This window comes from Oncorhynchus mykiss, chromosome 27 (genome assembly GCF_057628025.1).
Source record: "Oncorhynchus mykiss isolate SJ-2025 chromosome 27, ASM5762802v1, whole genome shotgun sequence".
NCBI lineage: Eukaryota > Metazoa > Chordata > Actinopteri > Salmoniformes > Salmonidae > Oncorhynchus > Oncorhynchus mykiss.
In genome coordinates, this window is record NC_143048.1 from 7170280 (window position 1) to 7190685 (window position 20406).

The 20406-nt window shown below is 43.9% G+C and overlaps 2 protein-coding genes and 1 pseudogene across 4 annotated transcripts in view; 2 read left to right on the top strand and 1 right to left on the bottom strand.

The window, feature by feature from the left end:
- LOC110507407 (signal-induced proliferation-associated 1-like protein 3) overlaps positions 1–5871 on the top strand; it is a 103453-nt gene extending 97582 nt beyond the window's left edge. For both annotated transcript variants that reach the window (XM_021587390.3, XM_036964760.2), the window contains exon 23: positions 540–5871. In XM_021587390.3, coding sequence (XP_021443065.2) covers positions 540–683 — 144 coding nt within the window. In that variant the 3' untranslated portion in view covers positions 684–5871. The remainder of the gene's footprint in view (positions 1–539) is intronic.
- A 7143-nt stretch (positions 5872–13014) lies between these two features.
- On the top strand, positions 13015–17631 carry qpctla (glutaminyl-peptide cyclotransferase-like a). The gene is made up of 7 exons (XM_021587392.3): positions 13015–14221; positions 14416–14562; positions 14724–15017; positions 15709–15870; positions 15936–16035; positions 16128–16244; positions 17181–17631. The coding sequence occupies exons 1-7, from the start codon at positions 14009–14011 to the stop codon at positions 17324–17326; spliced, it is 1179 nt and encodes a 392-aa protein (XP_021443067.2). The 5' UTR covers positions 13015–14008; the 3' UTR covers positions 17327–17631.
- An 804-nt stretch (positions 17632–18435) lies between these two features.
- Positions 18436–20002, bottom strand: LOC110507409 (homeobox protein six1a-like; annotated as a pseudogene). Its single transcript, XR_016492612.1, has 3 exons — positions 19501–20002; positions 18905–19068; positions 18436–18726 (listed from the first exon to the last, which is right to left on the bottom strand). The product of XR_016492612.1 is annotated as a homeobox protein six1a-like (transcript).
- Positions 20003–20406: the final 404 nt, after the last annotated feature.

Below are 20406 nucleotides of genomic sequence, written 5' to 3' on the forward strand. Positions count from 1 at the left end.
TAGACTATATGCTCATTTAAATGGCTGTACCACTGACACAGCAAGAATTTAATCTGGTAATAAATAAACGGCCTCCCGAGTGGCACAGCGGTCTAAGGCAGTGCTAGAGGCGTTACTACAGACCCGGGTTAATTCCCGGGCTGTGCCACAACCAGCCGTGGCCTGGAGTCCCATAGGACGGCGCACAATTGGACCAGCGTCGTCCTAGTTAGGGGAGGGTTTGGCCGGGGTGGCTTTACTTGGCTCATCGAACTCTAGCGACTCCTTGTGGCGAGCTGGGTTGGTGGACATTGGTGCGGCTGGCTTCCGGGTTGAGCGGGCGGGTGTCGAGGAGCGCGGTTAGGTGGGTCATGTTTTCAGAGGACACATGACCCCACCTTTGCCTCTCCCGAGCCCGTTGGGGAGTTGCAGCGATGAGACAAGATCGAAAATGGGGAGAAAAGAAAATACCAATACAAAAGAAAGATCAAGATAATTAACACTTTCTTCCCTTTCTCTTTCTGTCTCTCCCCCACATTCCCTCCCTCTCTGTCTCTCAGGAGAAGAAGGACAAAGTGCACCTGTTGGCTGAGATGGCTAACCTGCGGCAGAATAACCAGCGGCTCCAGGAAGAGAGCCACTCGGCCAGTGAGCAACTCCGCAAGTTCAGCCTGCTCTTCACCGACCCCCCGCAGAGGAAGTGAGCTCACACGAACACAGGAAGTGACCTCGGAGCGAGAGTGCGAGAGCATCCGCAGAGAGAACTTGTGACCTAAGCCAGAGAATGATGGAGAGGAGGGAAGAGGTTAGGGTAAAGGTGATTTTAGTGGAACAACAGTCACAGTGAGTTTCATGCTGTTGGGATTGAGTGGGGAATGGATTTGTTAGTGGGTCTGGTTAGGCACTGTGGAATACATGGGCAATAGAAAATAGAAGTTAGTGTGTGAAATGATGTACAAGAAAATAAGAGGGAAAGAACGCACCCCCCCCCCCCCCCCTACATTCTCACGTTCTTTCCCTCGCCTGCTGCTTCTGTCACATTCCAACCACACCATCTCCCTCCTGCCTCTCCTAGAGGGGTAGGATGGTAGGGGAGAAGAGGAGCACTACCTCTCCACCACTGACCTGCTCTGGGGAGAGAGACCTGTCGTTATGCCGCCACCTTCTCTGTGGCGCACAACCAGAAACCATGCCTCGCTCTGGGCTGGATGGACACAGGGACTGCAGAGAACCAATGGATCCCTGTTGGCTCATCTGAAACCGAATTGCCTAGACAGAAGAGCCTGCAAGTAGACACGCCTATTTTTTACTCTAAAAGAGTCCCAACACAGCACAAGCTGACTCTCCCTCAGCCTGTGCACCCAGAGTGAATCCCTCTGTCCCTGCTTGTAGGTTTTTATTTTTGTACACTCCTGCGTCAGAGAAAAGCCAATAAAGAGGAGAGATGTTATGAACCTTAGAACACTAGATCACCCAGAGAGGCCTAATACTGTTCCTGAAGCGAATCAGCCAAAAGCAAACACGAGCTCTGGCTCAAAAAAAAAAAAGAGAGACTACAACTCCCAGAATGCTCTGGGATACGTGTGTTTATAAAATATGTGGTACTGTAGTTTTGCCCGTGTGGTTCAACATATAGTTTGAACACATGCATATTGTACTGATACACTTTGTTGAGTGTGTGTGTGTGTGTGTGTGTGATAGGTTGGCACGGGGCATTTCAGTCATGAGCACGCTGTGTTATGACCGCTACGCTAGTGAGATGAGACATCTTGTTCGTTCAGAGACAGAATATAGTGTCATAAACTCAATGATAGTATCTCATCTCAGTTTTCTGGGTTAACGGTCAATGTTAAAGGTATTTACAAATATCTAAGCATTTTTTTTTTAACATATGTAGAATTATCATATTTTGTGGTTTCTGTTTTGTTTACCAACTGCTAGTACACACATCTGTATGCATTTAGAAAAGACATAGAAATGATCTCTTAAACACTGTAGCACCTGTGTCGTGGTACAATAGCTGTGTGTGTTTGCTAGAATGAAGGGATATTATACATACTGTTTTGCTAACAGTCCTCGTGTCTGCAGAGTCAAACTGAACAATTTATACACAACTGTGAGACCTAGCTAAATAACTTAAGTAACTTATCCTGTGGTGATGGGTCTGTGAAACGTGTGGCCATTTCGAAAACAAACAAACAATGTCCATACGACAGGAATACACTAAACTAAATCAACACCTACGCTTGGTTATATTCTGTATAGAAACTATTTTTCTTACCGATGTGTGTCCATTGATTGTGATGAATGTGGGATAAATGGAGGGCAGCATGGAGCTGGCAGAACCAACGGTGTGGGTTTCAATTCTCGTTTGGACCACATCCATTTACTAAAATTCTGAAAATGTCTGCTGAAGGACCATATGACTATTTTGGTTCCGTTAAATGTAACCCCCGAGCACAGTTAAGTCGTCGTAAGACCCCCTTTTCAGGAACCTCCCCCTGCCCTGCCTCAACTGGAATCCTGTCTTCCCTTCACTACTCTCAGGACCCTTCCCAGACATCCCCTTTTACAGACTGTACTATTTATTTGTATTTATTGTTTTGTGTGTGGACATGTACCTACCTATATGGTGTAAACCCTTTGTGGCTGGATCGGTGGACATTCACATGCATATGGCACAAAACATACAAAACAAACTACACAACCCTGCCCTCACTCTTTCAGAAACATCTGTACATTTACGAGAGACATGACGTTGAGATAAGAGCAACATGTACAGTACATTCGGAAAGTATTCAAACCTCTTTTGTTATGTTCCAGCCTTGCTCTAAAATGTATTTTAATTATTTTTTCCCACTCATCAATCTACTCACAATACCCCATAATGACTGAGCGAAAACAGGTTTTTAGAAATTGTTGCAAATTTATTTACTTAAGTATTCAGACCCTTTTCTTTGAGACTTAATTGAGCTCAGGTGCATCCTGTTTCCATTGATCATCCTTGAGATGTTTCTACAACTTGATTGGAGTCCACCTGTGGTAAATTCAATTGGTTGGACATGATTTGGAAAGGCACACACCTGTCGATATAAGGTCCCACAGTGGACAGTGCATGTTAGAGCAAAAACCAAGCCATGAGGTCGAAGGAATTGTCCGTAGAGCTCCGAGACAGGATTGTGTCGAGGCACAGCTCTGGGGAAGGGTACCAAAAAATGTCTGCAGTATTGAAGGTCCCCAAGAACACAGTGGCCTCCATTCTTAAATGGAAGAAGTTTGGAACCACCAAGACTTCCTAGAGCTGGCCGCAAAGCCAAACTGAGCAATCGGGGGAGAAGGGCCTTGCTCAGGGAGGTGACCAAGAACCCGATGGTCATTCTGACATGGCTCCAGAGTTCCTGTGTGGAGATGGGAGAATCTTCCAGAAGGACAACCATCTCTGCAGCACTCCACCAATCAGGCCTTTAAGGTAGAGTGGCCAGACGGAAGCCACTCCTCAGTAAAAGGCACATGACAGCCTGGCACCATCACTACGGTGAAGCATGGTGGTGGCAGCATCATGCTGTGGATATGTTTTTCAACAGCAGGGAGACTCGTCAGGATAGAGAGAGAGATGAACGGAGCAAAGAACAGCGAGATCTTTAAAAGCCATCTCCAGAGCCAGGACTTTGAACCCCGCTCAAACATCTCGAGTGACCTGAAAATAGCTGTGCAGCGATGCTCCCCATCCAACCTGACAGAGCTTGAGACGATCTGCAGAGAAGAATGGGAGTAACGCCTCAAATACAGGTGTGCCAAGCTTGTAGTGTCATTCCCAAGAAGACTTGAGGTAATAATCGCTGCCAAAGGTGCTTCAACAAAGTACTGAGTAAAGGGTCTGAATACTTATGCAAATGTGATATTTTTTATAAATGTGAAAAATGTGGGGGTATTGTGTGTAGAGTCATGAGGAGATAAAACAATTGACTCCATCTTAGAATAAGGCTGTAACGTAACAAAGTGGAAAAAGTCAAGGGGTCTGAATACTTTCCGAATGCACTGTACAGACATCTGTCTCCATTTCTCTGTGTACTGTAAGCTGCCTCATCCTCCTCCAGCCAGTTATATCATCTTGGACATACCAAGAGCAACTCAAACATAACCCTACACACTCATGTTATCACTGAAGCTCAGCAAATGTGCTGTGATGTTGATATCTGCAATGTCTTAATCTTTATTTTGTTTATTTGTGTGTGGAGGGGTATGGGTGTTTTTAAGGATTTAGTTTGGCTGTATTTGATTTCAAGAAAACTGTAGTTAAATGCAGTACCAGTCAAAAGTTTGGACAGACCTACTAATTCAAGTGTTTTTATTTTTGCTATTTTCTACATTGTAGAATAAATAGTGAAGACATCAAAACTATGAAATGACACATGGAATCATGTAGTAACCAAAAAAAGTGTTAGCCATATCAAATATATTTTATATGTGAGATTCTTCAAAGTAGCCACCCTTTGCCTTGATGACAGCTTTGTATCCATCAACCAGCTTCACCTGGAATGATTTCCCTTCACTCTGCAGTCCAACTCATCCCAAACCATCTCAATTGGGTTGAGGTCGGGTGATTGTGGAGGCCAGGTCATCTGATGCAGCACTCTATCACTCTGCTTCTTGGTCAAATAGCCCTTACACTGCCTGGAGGTGTGTTGGGTCATTGTCCTGTTGAAAAACAAATGATAGTCCCACTAAGTGTAAACCAGATGGCATGGCGTATCGCTACAGAATGCAGTTTTGGATTTATCAGACCAAAGGACAGATTTCTTGTGTTTTTTGGCCCAAGCAAGTCTCTTATTATTCGTGTCCTTTAGTAGTGGTTTCTTTGCAGCAATTTGACCATGAAGGCATGATTCACGCAGTCTCCTCGAACCGTTGATGTTGAGATGTGTTTGTACCTCACAGATTTCAAGTAACAATCTGAGGTGCAGTTAATTGACGATTTATGAGGTGCAGTTAACTCTAATGAACTTATCTGTGGCGGTCCTCATGAGAGCCAGTTTCGTCATAGCGCTTGATGGTTCTTGAGACTCCACTTGAAGAAACTTTAGAAGTTCTTGAAATGTTCTGAATTGACTGAGCTTCATGTCTTAAAGTCATGATGGACTGTTGTTTCTCTTTGCTTATTTGAGATGTCCGTGCCATAATATGGACTTAGTCTTTTACCAGATAGGGCTATCTTCTGTATACCAAACCCTACCTTGTCACAACACAACTGATTGTCTGAAACGTATTAAGAAGGAAATAAATTCCACATATTAACTTTTAACAAGGCACACCTGTTAATTGAAATGCATTCCAGGAGATTATTTCATTGTTTTGTTGTCTCCACTATTATTCTACAATGTAGAAAATAGTAAAAAAATAAAGAAAACCCTTGAATGAGTAGGTGTGTCCAAACTTGTACTGTACATGTTGAACATAGCTCGGTGCATCAATGTTGCATGTGCACAAATCACAAATGGTAACATCGAAACTTGGTAAATGGATCAATTGTATGATTTTTTTTTTTTTTTTTTAGATGTTTAATATTTGTCTAATTTATTTTTGGAACATATTGGCCACTTTTGAGAAATAAAATACAAAATAGTGGAATTAAGAGGGTACTTTATTTGTATTTCTGTATATGCCGTTAGATTTTAAATCTTTGTATAGAGCTGATTTGTATGATTTACATAGTTTTTCTTACTTTGTTGGTGCATTCTGCATGAGGCAGGAGTGCTTTATGCATTGACGAAAACTTACGGTTGAACATTGTTTTTCTTGGGGATGTTGTATCAATGACTGTGTACATTTTAAAAGTGTAAATTGTTTTCATTATTTTATAAGAACATATATTAAAAATCTTTCATAATGATAGAATCTGTCTTTTTTTTTTTTGTTTTTGGCCATGGTATTTTATTTTAACTAGGCAAGTCAGTTAAGAACATTCTTATTTACAATGACGGCCTACCAAAAGGCCTCCTACGGGGACTGGGATGAAAAAATATAGGACAAAACACACATCGACAAGAGACACCATAACACTACATACAGTGCCTTGCGAAAGTATTCGGCCCCCTTGAACTTTGCGACCTTTTGCCACATTTCAGGCTTCAAACAAAGATATAAAACTGTATTTTTTGTGAAGAATCAACAACAAGTGGGACACAATCATGAAGTGGAACGACATTTATTGGATATTTCTAACTTTTTTAACAAATCAAAAACTGAAAAATTGGGCGTGCAAAATTATTCAGCCCCCTTAAGTTAATACTTTGTAGCGCCACCTTTTGCTGCAATTACAGCTGTAAGTCGCTTGGGGTATGTCTCTATCAGTTTTGCACATCGAGAGACTGATTTTTTTTCCCATTCCTCCTTGCAAAACAGCTCGAGCTCAGTGAGGTTGGATGGAGAGCGTTTGTGAACAGCAGTTTTCAGTTCTTTCCACAGATTCTCGATTGGATTCAGGTCTGGACTTTTGACTTGGCCATTCTAACACCTGGATATGTTTATTTTTGAACCATTCCATTGTAGATTTTGCTTTATGTTTTGGATCATTGTCTTGTTGGAAGACAAATCTCCGTCCCAGTCTCAGGTCTTTTGCAGACTTCATCAGGTTTTCTTCCAGAATGGTCCTGTATTTGGCTCCATCCATCTTCCCATCAATTTTAACCATCTTCCCTGTCCCTGCTGAAGAAAAGCAGGCCCAAACCATGATGCTGCCACCACCATGTTTGACAGTGGGGATGGTGTGTTCAGGGTGATGAGCTGTGTTGCTTTTACGCCAAACATAACGTCTTGCATTGTTGCCAAAAAGTTCAATTTTGGTTTCATCTGACCAGAGCACATTCTTCCACATGTTTGGTGTGTCTCCCAGGTGGCTTGTGGCAAAATTTAAACGACACTTTTTATGGATATCTTTAAGAAATGGCTTTCTTCTTGCCACTCTTCCATAAAGGCCAGATTTGTGCAATATACGAATATACGATTGTTGTCCTATGGATAGAGTCTCCCACCTCAGCTGTAGATCTCTGCAGTTCATCCAGAGTGATCATGGGCCTCTTGGCTGCATCTCTGATCAGTCTTCTCCTTGTATGAGCTGAAAGTTTAGAGGGACGGCCAGGTCTTGGTAGATTTGCAGTGGTCTGATACTCCTTCCATTTCCATATTATCGCTTGCACAGTGCTCCTTGGGATGTTTAAAGCTTGGGAAATCTTTTTGTATCCAAATCCGGCTTTAAACTTCTTCACAACAGTATCTCGGACCTGCCTGGTGTGTTCCTTGTTCTTCATGATGCTCTCTGCGCTTTTAACGGACCTCTGAGACTATCACAGTGCAGGTGCATTTATACGGAGACTTGATTACACACAGGTGGATTGTATTTATCATCATTAGTCATTTAGGTCAACATTGGATCATTCAGAGATCCTCACTGAACTTCTGGAGAGAGTTTGCTGCACTGAAAGTAAAGGGGCTGAATAATTTTGCATGCCCAATTTTTCAGTTTTTGATTTGTTAAAAAAGTTTGAAATATCCAATAAATGTCGTTCCACTTCATGATTGTATCCCACTTGTTGTTGATTCTTCACAAAAAAATACAGTTTTATATCTTTATGTTTGAAGCCTGAAATGTGGCAAAAGGTCGCAAAGTTCAAGGGGGCCGAATACTTTCGCAAGGCACTGTAAAGACAGACCTAAGACGACAACATAACATGGCAGCAACACATGAAAACACAGCATGGTAGCAAGACAACATAGTACAAACATTATTACGCACAGACAACAAAAAGGGCAAGAAGGTAGAGACAACAATACATCACGTGAAGCAGCCACAACTGTCAGTAAGAGTGTCCATGATTGAGTCTTTGACGTAAGAGATTGAGATAAAACTGTCCAGTTTGAGTGTTTGCAGCTCATTCCAGTCGCTAGCTGCAGCAAACTGAAAAGAGGAGCGACCCAGGGATGTGTGCGCTTTGGTGACCTTTAACAGAATGTGTCTTGCAGAACGGGTGTTGTATGTGGAGGATGAGGGCTGCAGTAGGTATCTCAGATAGGGGGGAGTGAGGCCTAAGAGGGTTTTATAAATAAGCATCAACCAGTGGGTCTTGCGACAGGTATACAGAGATGACCAGTTTACAGAGGAGTATAGAGTGCAGTGATGTGCCCTATGAGGAGCATTGGTGGCAAATCTGATGGCCGAAAAGTAAAGAACATCTAGCTGCTCGAGGGCACCCTTACCGGTCAATCTATAAATATTCTCCGTAGTCTAGCATGGGTATGATGGTCATCTGAATCAGTGTTAGTTTGACAGCTGGGGTGAAAGAGGAGTGATTACGATAGAAGAAACCAAGTCTAGATTTAACCTTAGCCTGCAGCTGTGATATGTGCTGAGAGAAGGACAGTGTACCATCTAGCCATACTCCCAAGTACTTGTATGAGGTACCTCAAGCTCTAAACCCTCAGAGGTAGTAATCACACCTGTGTGGAAAGGGGCATTCTTTTTACCAAACTACATGACCTCTGTTTTGGAGGTGATCAGAACAAGGTTAAGGGCAGAGAAAGCTTGTTGGACACTAAGAAACCTTTGTTGTAGAGTGTTTAACACCAACGGAGTATAAGACTATCATCTACATATACATGGATGAAAGAGCTTCCTACTGCTTGAGCTATGTTGTAAATTGAGAAGAGCGTGGGACCTAGGAATGAGCCTTGGGGTACTCCTTTGGTGACAGGCAGTGACTGAGACAGTAGATGTTCTGACTTTATACACTGCTCTCTTTGAGAGAGGTAGTTAGCACACCTGGCCAAAGATCCCTCAGAGACATCAATACTCGTAAGCCGGTCCACAAGAATGGAATGGTCTACCGTATCAAAAGCACAACACTGCTTAGAATCAAGGGCAATTGTGATGTCATTTAGGACCTTTTAAGGTTGCAGTGACAGATTCATAACCTGAGCGGAAACCAGATTGCGTACCAGAGAGAATACTATAGACGTCAAGAAAGTCAGTCAGTTGATTATTGACAAGTTTTTCAAACACTTTTGATAAACAGGGCAAAATAGAAATTAGCCTACAATAGTTAGGATCAGCCTGATCCTTTAAATAAAGGATGCTCTGTGGCTGCCCTCCAAGCAATGGGAACCTCCCCAGAGAGGTTAAAAAGGTCAGAGATAGGGCCTCCCGGGTGGCACAGTGGTCTAGGGCACTGCATTGCAGCGCTAGCTGTGCCACCAGAGACTCTATGTTCGCGCCCAGGCTCTGTCGCAAAAAACCAAAACAAGCATCTATAGGTTGGTGATGATCGGGGCAGCAACCTTAAAGAAGAAACATTGGGGTCAAGTTTAAAGAGCTCCTTTAGCACCTCGGACTCAGTGACCGCCTGCAGGGAGAAACTTTGTAGTGGGGCAGAGGAAAAAGAGGGAGGGGCATCGGGGATAGTCGCATTAGAAGGGGTGGGAGATGAGGAAATGTTGAACGGGCAAGGAGGTATGGCAGAGTCAAATAGGAATCCTGACAATGCAGTGGTGATTAAAGAGTTCAGCCATGTGCTCCTTGTCAGTAACAACCGCATCATCAATATTAAGGGACATGGGTAGCTGTGAGGAGGAGGGTTTATTCCAGGTCTTTAACCATTTCCAGAACTTTTTGGGGTTAGACCCACAGAGAGAACTGCTCCTTAAAGAAACTAACTTTGGCCTTCCGGATAGCCTGAGTGCACTTATTGCTCATTTGCCTGAACCAGAGCCAGTCAGCCTGAGTATGCGTGTTCCTGAGCCTTTCGCCAAATGATATTCTTGAGGTGGAGTAAGTCTGCCAGATCACGGTCCAACCAGGGGCTAAACCTGTTTTTAATTCTCCTTTTCTTTATGGGGGCGTATTTGTTAACAATACCAATGAAAATATTAAAAAAGAAGGTCCAAGCTTCTTCGACAGAGGGAATCAAGCTGATTATATACCAATTTACAGAGGCCAGGTCATGAAGGAAGGCTTGCTCAGAGTTCTTTAGCAAGCATCTATGACAAATCAGGACAGGATGTTTCACTGAGGAGCCATTATGAACACGGGCTGTAAAACAGTCATCACTAAGGTCATTATAGAAAACAACAGACTGATACCTGTCAGGCTTATTTGTAAGGATAACATCAAGGAGAGTAGCCTTTTCTTGGGGTTTGGAGTCATATCTTGAGGGATTGGTAATATTCTGAGAAAGATTTAGGGAGTCCCATTGCTTTAGGACTTGGTCAGGTGGTTTAAGCATGTCCCAGTTTAGGTCACCTGGCAGGACAAATTCAGACTTAGTGTAAGGAGAGAGCTTAGGGCATTTAGGGTAAAGGCCGGTGCTGATAGTGGCCGATAACACCCAGCAACAGTCAACAAAGAGTTATTTGAAAGTTTAATGCGTAAAACCAGCAAATCAAATTGTTTGGGGACAGACTTGGTGGAGACAACCAAGCACTGAAGATGATCCTTGGTAAAGATTGCCACTCCACCACCTTTGGAAGAGCTCTCTTGCCGAAAAAAGGTTATAACCAGAAAGGTTAACATAAGTATTCAAAACACTCTTTCTTAACCACTTCTCTGTAATGACCAGCACATCTGGATTGGAGCTGTGAACCCACACTTTCAATTGATCAATTTTAGGTAAAAAGCTTCTAGTGTTAACGTGCAGAAATCAGTGAAGCAGATATCAGAGCACAAATCAGAATTGGGTAGCAACAGTAGATGGGCCAGCGTGTACTGTACATGTACATTTCCACATCAATCAGCAGTAATACAATCAAGGCACGGCAGAGGACAGGGAGAGCTCTTCAGTGTTGTTTTATAACATTTGAATGTGCATTAGATGACAAGATCATATTGTACAGCAATTTCATCAAGTAACATGACTACAAAGCTGGGGAGAGTTGGTTAGAATAGGATGGGAGGCCAAGAGTCCATGCAACTAAAGTCCTGAGTGTGGGAACAAACAGTCCCATGGTTGGGTAAACAAGCAAGTTCATGGTCAACAATGCATGCAGGAGTCATAAGGCAAATAGCATAAAGCACAAGAGAAAAATATAACGAATTGGGGCTAGCCATTGTAAATTCAGAGTCTCTTGCCCCAACAGTGCGTTTGTGCTGCATTTTTAAAATGCATTTCTTATTTCACCTTTATTTAACCAGGTAGGCAAGTTGAGAACAAGTTCTCCTTTCCAACTGTGACCTGGCCAAGATAAAGCAAAGCAGTTCGACACATATAACAACACAGAGTTACACATGGAGTAAAACAAACATACAGTCAATAATACAGTAGAAAAATAAGTCTATATACAATGTGAGCAAATGAGGTGAGAAAAGGGAGGTAAGGGCAATAAATAGGCCATGGTGACTAAGTAAACACAATATAGCAATTAAAACACTGGAATGGTAGATTTGACAGTAGATGAGTTTGCAAAGTAGAAATACTGGGGTGCAAAGGAGCAAAATTAATAAATACAGTAGGGGAAGAGGTAGTTGTTTGGGCTATTTATAGATGGGCTATGTACAGGTGCAGTGATCTGTGAGCTGCTCTGACAGCTGGTGCTTAAAGCTAGTGAGGGAGATAAGTGCTTCCAGTTTAAGAGATTTTTGTAGTTCGTTCCAGTCATTGGCAGCAGAGACCTGGAAGGAGAGGCGGCCAAAGTAGGAATTGGCTTTGGGGGTGACAAGTGAGCTATACCTTCTGGAACACGTGCTATGGGTGGGTGCTGCTATGGTGACCAGCGAGCGGAGATAAGGCGGGACTTTACCTAGCAAGGTCTTGTAGACCTGGAGCCAGTGGGTTTGGCAGCGAGTATGAAGCGAGGGCCAGCCAACGAGAGCGTACAGGTCACAGTGGTGGGTAGTATATGGGGCTTTGGTGACAAAACGGATGGCACTGTGATAGACTGCATCCGATTTGTTGAGTAGGGTGTTGGAGGCTATTTTGTAAATGACATCGCCGAAGTCGAGGATCGGCTTCGGCGATCTAGATTTAACTTTGGATTGGAGATGTTTTATGTGAGTCTGGAAGGAGAGTTTGCAGTCTAACCAGACACCTAGGTATTTGTAGTTGTCCACATATTCTAAGTCAGAGTAGTGATGCTGGACAGGCAGGCAGGTGCAGGTAGCGATCGGTTGAAGAGCATGCATTTAGTTTTACTAGTATTTAAGAACAGTTGGAGGCCACGGAAGGATAGTTGTATGGCATTGAAGCTCATCTGGAGGGTTGTTAACACAGTGTCCAAAGAAGGGACAGAAGTATACAGAAGGGTGTCGTCTGCGTAGAGGTGGATCAGAGACTCACCAGCAGCAAGAGCGGCAGCATTGATGTATACAGAGAAGAGAGTCGGCCCAAGAATTGAACCCTGTGGCATCCCCATAGAGGCCCTCAGATTTGACACACTGAACTCTGTCGGAGAAGTACAGTGCCTTGCGAAAGTATTCGGCCCCCTTGAACTTTGCGACCTTTTGCCACATTTCAGGCTTCATACATAAAGATATAAAACTGTACTTTTTATTTATTAATTTTTTTTTTTAAATTGTAATTTTGCACGCCCAATTTTTCAGTTTTTGATTTGTTAAAAAAGTTTGAAATATCCAATAAATGTCGTTCCACTTCATGATTGTGTCCCACTTGTTGTTGATTCTTCACAAAAAAATACAGTTTTATATCTTTATGTTTGAAGCCTGAAATGTGGCAAAAGGTCGCAAAGTTCAAGGGGGCCGAATACTTTCGCAAGGCACTGTAGTTGGTGAACCAGGCGAGGCAATCATTTGAGAAACCAAGGCTGTTGAGTCTTCCGATGAGAATGTGGTGATTGACAGAGTCAATTTAACTATTTGATGACATGAACAGGTTTTGTTTGTACTTGTGCATGTGACCTGAGGCATACAATGCATCTACTGAATCCTCAAATGAAACCCTGAATGGAACCAACTGGAACAGTAATGTCATTGGATAGAAGTGGCAACATCGTAACGGGCACGTTCCTCTGGCTCAAACACTGCATGCATCAACCATTGGTCATCGACCTTCAGATTGCTCTAACATATGAACAAAACTATAAACGCAACATTCAACAATTTCAAAGATTTTACTGAGTTAAAGTTCAAATGAGGAAATCAGTCAATTTAAATAAATGCATTAGGCCCTAATCTATGGATTTCACATGACTTGGAATATAGATATGCATCTGTTGGTCACAGATACCTTAACAAATATTTCTGTTGAGTAGTTAGCTAGCCTATAGATGCTTAGTAAGAGAGCTGTCAGACGGGGACTGCGCCTTTAAAATAAACCCTTGCCTCGTCACTGTCAACGAAAACCCGGAAATCAGGCACCAAAAAAAGCAAGTTGTGTTGCGTTATCAGTGGATTCGATTACTTCAGTTGGGTGAGAAGCTACAGAACCACGTTAGTTACAAACCACGTTAGTTGCTGCATCTACCTATTGAAAATAAAAGCCGAAATCAGGTGTAAGACATTTGAGGACAACGGATTTCTAGATAAGGAAGAGTAGCCTAACCATCGATAGATTCATGATATCGATAAATGTTCAACTCCAATGAAGCAAGCCTAAGGATGACACTAGACTGATCGGATACCGAGGATAGATCATAACAGGCCTCATTGAAAGATGGGTTTGGCATGTAGAAGTACATGTTACCATGAAGGAGTAGAGTATAATTTGTATAAATGCCAAGGGGGGCTTAGGGTAGCCTAGATACTATTATTTAGGAGTCGAGGTAGGGCGTTGCAAATACAAGCTATAACAATACTATTATAAAATAAATGAGCAACGTCTGGTGCAATACTGCGAAAACTTCCAAATAAGACGCTAAGCTGAATTGAGGACTCTATCTAACCACATAATAGGTGGTTTCACTGTAAGTTCAGTTCGGGGAATGACACGTAGCTGTAGATCGGGCCAACAGGGACCGAGCAGCTGCCGTGAGTTTCAGTTATAGAGATACGGGTCTTTTTCGTTCAAACCGCGTTTTAGAAAGCTTTGTTATGTCGAGAACTAGTCGACGGTACAAGCCTTTGCAGGCGAATAACGATGCTCTCCCTGGTTGCAACTCGGTTCGGATGCCCCGTGCTCGGGTACTGGTCTTCTGTCTCTTGGGTGTGCTGACTCTTGCTATGGTGTTGGGCTTGTATTTGTCCAACGAAACAAGCAGCAACCGCAACAACAGAATCCCCGTCGTAGATTTGGCAAAAGACCGGGTAAGGAACTAAACTCAATCAATTACTGTACCATTTACAGTTGCGGTAGTGATTGTTGTTCAAGTACAGTTGGCACACAGAATGGTGTCACTGAGGGCTTCAGTGATTTGAGGTTTGTTGTTGTGTGTTCTATTCCATGAGGTCATCTCTTGCTCTCTCTCTCTACCACCCACCCACTCATTCCTCTGCTCCAGTTATCCCATAAGGCCAGTAAGTCTTCTCCATCCCAAGTGCGACGGCTGGTGTCCCAGGTAGACGGATCACGCCTGTGGGAGACTCACCTTAGGCCCATCCTCATTGAGAGACTCCCAGGAACCCTGGGCAGCCAGGCCGTACGCCAAGTGAGTGGGTCAGGTGGACTAGGTGACAATAATAATAATAATGATGATGCATTTATATGGTTTCTCACAGCACTTTCATGTAGGAAAGAGTATATCATTTCTAGTTAAAGATCAAACGAAATGCCTCGAGTTCACACCCTTTTCTCATTTCTTTATATCAGCACATCTCCTCCACCTTGTCCTCCCTCTCCGCTGGCTGGACAGTAGAACTCGACTCTTTCCTGTCGCCAACGCCTCGGGGTCAGGTCACTTTCTCCAACATCGTTGCGACCCTTGACCCCGGGGCCCCTCGCAGGCTGCTGCTGACCTGCCACTATGACTCCAAGGTCCTACCCCCGGACCCACGGGTCCCGGAGAGGGTGTTCCTGGGGGCCAGCGACTCAGCGGTGCCCTGTGCCATGATCCTGGAGCTGGCTTCTGCCTTGGACGCCCAGCTCAAAGCTCTCAATCAGCAGGTACCATGTCCATCAATTTATTTTTCCCGGGACTGCATTTTAGATCTATTTATCAGTTTAGTCTGTATAAGAGATAAACAGTAAAATGTTCAAGCAGACCTGTCCCAAGTTGGCAGCAAACAAAATGCAGGAGCACAATGTGTTATCAGGCATTGTGGTCACAACCACACGTCTGATTTCCCCGCTTAGAATATATATATTTTTTTAGGCCAGCAGGCAGTTTACTCAGATAAACAGAATAAAATACTGCAATGGAAAGAACAGAGAACTGGTGAGGGAGACAGAGTGAGGTGAGATGCTGAGTAGTTGGGTTTCTCTCCCTACTCTCTATCCCCTCCTCTCTCCCTCTCTCTCTCTCTCTGCAGTGTAGAATATAAAAGTGCTGACTGTAGCCTTGCAGAGAGCAGCCCTGTTTTTAGCAGCAGACTCCATCCTCTGTTTAGCAGTGTCCCCCCCCCCCAGAGACTAACTTTGGTAGTCAGAAATACACGCAACCACACACAGCCGAACTGCGACATCACTGCAGCCTCACACAAAAGAAAATAAACTGCAAGAGTGACGTTGTTGGGAATTGAGATGTGATGAAATAACATTGCCTTGGCCTTTATTTGGCACAGAGCAGAACATTCTCACCCCTGTCTCTATCTAATGCAATTAAACCCTACCTGCTCCCACTGTCTCTGTGCTGTAGGCATCTGCTGTAACCCTCCAGCTAGTGTTTTTTGACGGAGAAGAGTCGTTTGAGGAGTGGACAGCCACAGACTCTCTCTATGGATCAAGGCACCTGGCAGAGCGCATGGCACACACACCCCACCCACTAGGCTCCACACACACCAACCTGCTGCAGGCTGTGGTAAGACACCTTTGTGTGCACATTAAAATATGGCATCCACTCACTCTCACCTCCGTCCATTTTAGGATCTCTTTGTTCTACTGGACCTGCTTGGTGGTCCAGACCCTTTGATTGTAAATCACTTTGACAACACTGCCCGCTGGTTTGACCGTCTCATCGCTGCAGGTAACATACACACCCCAGGGAGGGTCAGTTCCCTTATTGACGTTGTCTTTCTGCACTCTGTGCTTTAACTCTCCTCCATCCATCCCTCTCAGAGAAGAGGCTGCACAGGCAGGGTCTGTTGACCTCTCACCCCTCTGAGCAGACCTACTTCAGGAAGGACGTGTACCTGGGCCCTGTGCAGGATGACCACATTCCCTTCTTACATAAAGGTGGGAGGGTGTGCTCATATACAGACAAACTGACATACAGTCGTGGCCAAACTTTTTGAGAATGAAACAAAAATATTAATTTTCAAAGTCTGCTGCCTCAGTTTGTGTGATGGTCAATTTGCATATACTCTAGAATTTTGTATGGAGTGATCAGATTAATTTCAAAGTCCCTCTTTGCCATGCAAATTAACTGAATCCCCCAAAATAACATTTCCACTGCATTTCAGTCCTGCCACAAAAGGACCAGCTGACATGTCAGTGATTCTCTCGTTAACACAAGTGAGAGTGTTGACGAGGACAAGGCTGGAGATTACTCTGCCATGCTTATTGAGTTTGAATAACAGACTGGAAGCTTCAAAAGGTGAACGGTGCTTGGAATCATTGTTCTTCCTCTCAACCATGGTTACCTGCAAGGAAACACGTACCGCCATCATTGCTTTGCACAAACATTGATATTTTGGGTCCATGGCCAGAACTCCCCATACCTTAATCCCATTGAGAACTTGTGGTCAATCCTCAAGAGGCGGGTGGACAAACAAAAACCCACAAATTCTGACAAACGCCAAGCATTGATTATGCAAGAATGGACTGCCATCAGTCAGGATGTGGCCCAGAAGTTAATTAACAGCATGCCAGGGCGGATTGCAGAAGTCTTGGAAAAAGGGTCAACACTGCAAATATTGACTCTTTGCAACAACTTCATGTAATTGTCAATCCTTTGACACTTGAAATGCTTGTAATTATACTTCAGTATTCCATAGTAACATCTGACAAAAATATCTAAAGACAATGAAGCAAACTTTGTGGAAATAAATGTGTCACTCAACTTTTGGCCACGACTGTACTATCACAACAATTCGTCGCCTCGGCTGATGGGATTCTGTCTTAAGAAATCATTTAAATCCTGCAATTCTTCTTTCTTTCACACCAACTCAGGTGTTCCTGTGCTTCATGTCATTGCCACCCCCTTCCCCCCATTCTGGCACACGCTGGATGACACGGAGGAGAACATGCACCGACCCACAGTGGAAAACCTCACCAAGATCCTGGCTGTGTTCCTGGCCGAGTACCTGGGCTTTTAACCACACCTGGACCCACCATTGGACTGGTCCCATAACCCGAGAACCAACAGATTACATGGGACACCTTTTAACCACAGTGTAGGAAATACAGACAGGGGTTTGGGGCAGTTTTGCCCTGACGTTGCAAAAGACTAGGAGAGATAATGTTCCTGTGTCACTGGACAGGTTCTATCCACTGAAACCAACACTCATAGACACATTGATCTGAGAGCAGAACTACCATCAAGTGATCCTGCTGGATGTTGGCAGCTTGTATCACAGAAAAACCTTGATGGTACATGTTCATGAAAAATAACTGGAAGAGGCCTTTGTGGATTTTAATATTCTCATCACCTCTTTTTTTTAAGTCTTAAGGTAACACTACTAACCTAATCTTTTCTTTATGCTATATGGTCCTCTGTTGTGATTTTCCAACACTCAGTGAATATCAGACTGTAGACTTGATTTCATGCCATAAGCTCGTTGAGCTGACATTGACGGTTGTATTCACAGAGCATGGCAGTGACCGAAAAAACTTGAACATAACAATGAATGACATTGAAATGGTTGTCCCATCACTGGATATCTTCTGTATGCATTACCTCTCCCCAAGAGGTTTCCGGCCCAGGCTTGGTTTAGCATGTCATCTGTCTCACATCTTACCAGAGTGCTGATTTCAAAAACGGCTTCAATCAGAGAAGGTGCTGGGCGAAAATAAGCTGGATAAGAACACAGCTGAATCAAAAGTGTCAGTCTGAATCTAAATAGGCCGGATTGCCTCTGCGGGAGGCAGGCAGCTTGCGTGCACACACTGGATGATGTTGTTTAAGCTCAGTGAATAGGAATCATCTCACACCCGTCCCTATGGGACATACAGTGGGAGAGGCTGTGTGCTTGTTCTGGCTGTACTAACATTTGGCCGTGGTTTCTCTCAGCTGCAACCTGGGTTGTGTTCAGGAAGCATGATATGGGAGCACATTTTTTTTCAAACCATATTGTTTATTCCCAAATGCTTCAAGTGCTTGTCAATGATTAGGTCTGATGACACATTTGTGTTTTCAATTAAACTATTTAAAAAATGTTTTGCTTTTGACTTTGATTTAACACAACCTACAGTTTTCGGTACAGGGTATCATGAAACTACGCTACTCAAAAGATTGAATGGTCTTACATACATTTCTGGCAGGACAAGTGAATCGTGCCTATGAAGTGAGCCGACTATACATGATGGCTCAGGTAGTGAAGAGATTCAGAGTTGTCCCCCACCCATATGGCTCAGAAGTGGGGGCTGTGAACAGGAGAAGAGGGGACTGGGGCTGCCTGGAGGTGAACGTCCATTGTCAGAGAAGGGGTAGGCCTTTGGATATGCTGCTCCTGGGGTTCTGTTGGAGCCAAGAGGTGGTCCACAACCTTTCTGTTCCCTAAGAGGAGAGAGAGAGAGCACGTCAGTTCCCTGGTTGTGCCAGAAGAGGGCAGTGGTAGTCCACTGCAAAGCTGTCAGCTAAATGACTAATGTAGTCAATAAAAATTAAAGAACTATTTTAGAACGTTAGAACTATTTCTCATGAAATGTATTAGAAGGAGAAAGTGAAGACTCACCCGGTAGTACCGTGAGCTGCTCGGTCTCGTTGCCGTCTGTTCTTGAACCAGTTGCTCACCGGGGTGGCGGTGAGACCGGTGGCGGCCGCAAGCGCTCGTTTCTCACGTGGTGAAGGGTAGGGTTTACAGTAATACCACTCCCACAGCACACTCCGGGATTTCTCCTGTAAAGAGGAACATTAACCTCGGATTTCTGAAACAAGTAGGTTAATGATTTAAAGTTCATGGTAGCAGTAAGAGGCCTCTGCTCCTCATCTCCTTCCCTTCATCTGCACTGATGAGGGACGTTACAGCCATCATATTGCTTTGACTGGTCCTGTGAAGACAGGTGTTCAGTGCATTTGGAGCAGACGGAGTGTAACACACTGTAGGCTTAATATCCAGGTAGAAAGTCCCTTTTGTCTTGACATACCCCATCTTGACACCACAAGGGCTAAACTCAGATGCAACACCTAATGCATTACAGACAGCTTAATTATGGACCAGGTCCCAGGGACATTTCGTTTTACAAGAAGCAAACATGCTGAGGCAGTATAATGATTAAATATAGTATTAATATCTGCTCAAACAAACCTAGCAGATTTCATTCACTGTACCTTGAAGCAGTAGCTGGTCTCCTCTCCATCCCAGATGGTTCTTGGCAGGGGAAACTTACGGCGTATGCGGTACTTCCCCACAGCCCCAAGGGGGCGCCCTCTCTGACACTCGGCCTCCAGGTAGTGTGCCCTCAGCCAGAGCTGCTGCAGCAGGGGGTGGCTGCGATTGGAGAAGTGGAAGCCCTCCAGGAGGGCGTAGAGGTCCGAGAAGCGCCCCAGATGGAAGGCCATGGCAGCCCGCGCCTTCAGGATGCTCTCCAGACCCCCCAGGCAAGAGGAGGTAGAGGGGGGAAGAGTGTAGAGGAAGTCAGTCAAGCGCTCCATGCGTCCGCTCTGCAGAAGGACCTCGCACATACGCCACCTGTTCTACCGAGAAGACCATCGCCATGGAGATGGAGCCCATGCACACCAAGAGGTCAAAAGGTTAGTTGGCTTACCTCTGACCTTTCACAACTCTCTCAGTGAAGGGAAATGTTTTAGAGAGAGCTGCTGTTGGGTGAAGTCTGTGTGAACGTGTGTGTATATATATAATATATAATATATATATATATATATATATATATATATATATAATATAATATAATATAATATAATATAATATATATATATATATATATATATATATATATATATCCTTATCCATACCCGGTCCCGCCCTGGCAATGTTGAACTCACAGGTAACCTGAGAGCATGGGGGTTACAAAAACAGTCACACACACACACCAGATTGTACTCAGTTGTGTACCCATTCATCCAGATAGAAAGCATGATTGTGTTGTTCAAACAAGAGTATTTAAATCTAATTTACAAACCAAATTGAGCTTCTAAAATGTGATTTGGTAGTGTAAGCACTCAATAGTTTGATCCCTTGACCCCTACGAATCTCACATGGAGATTTAAATAGAG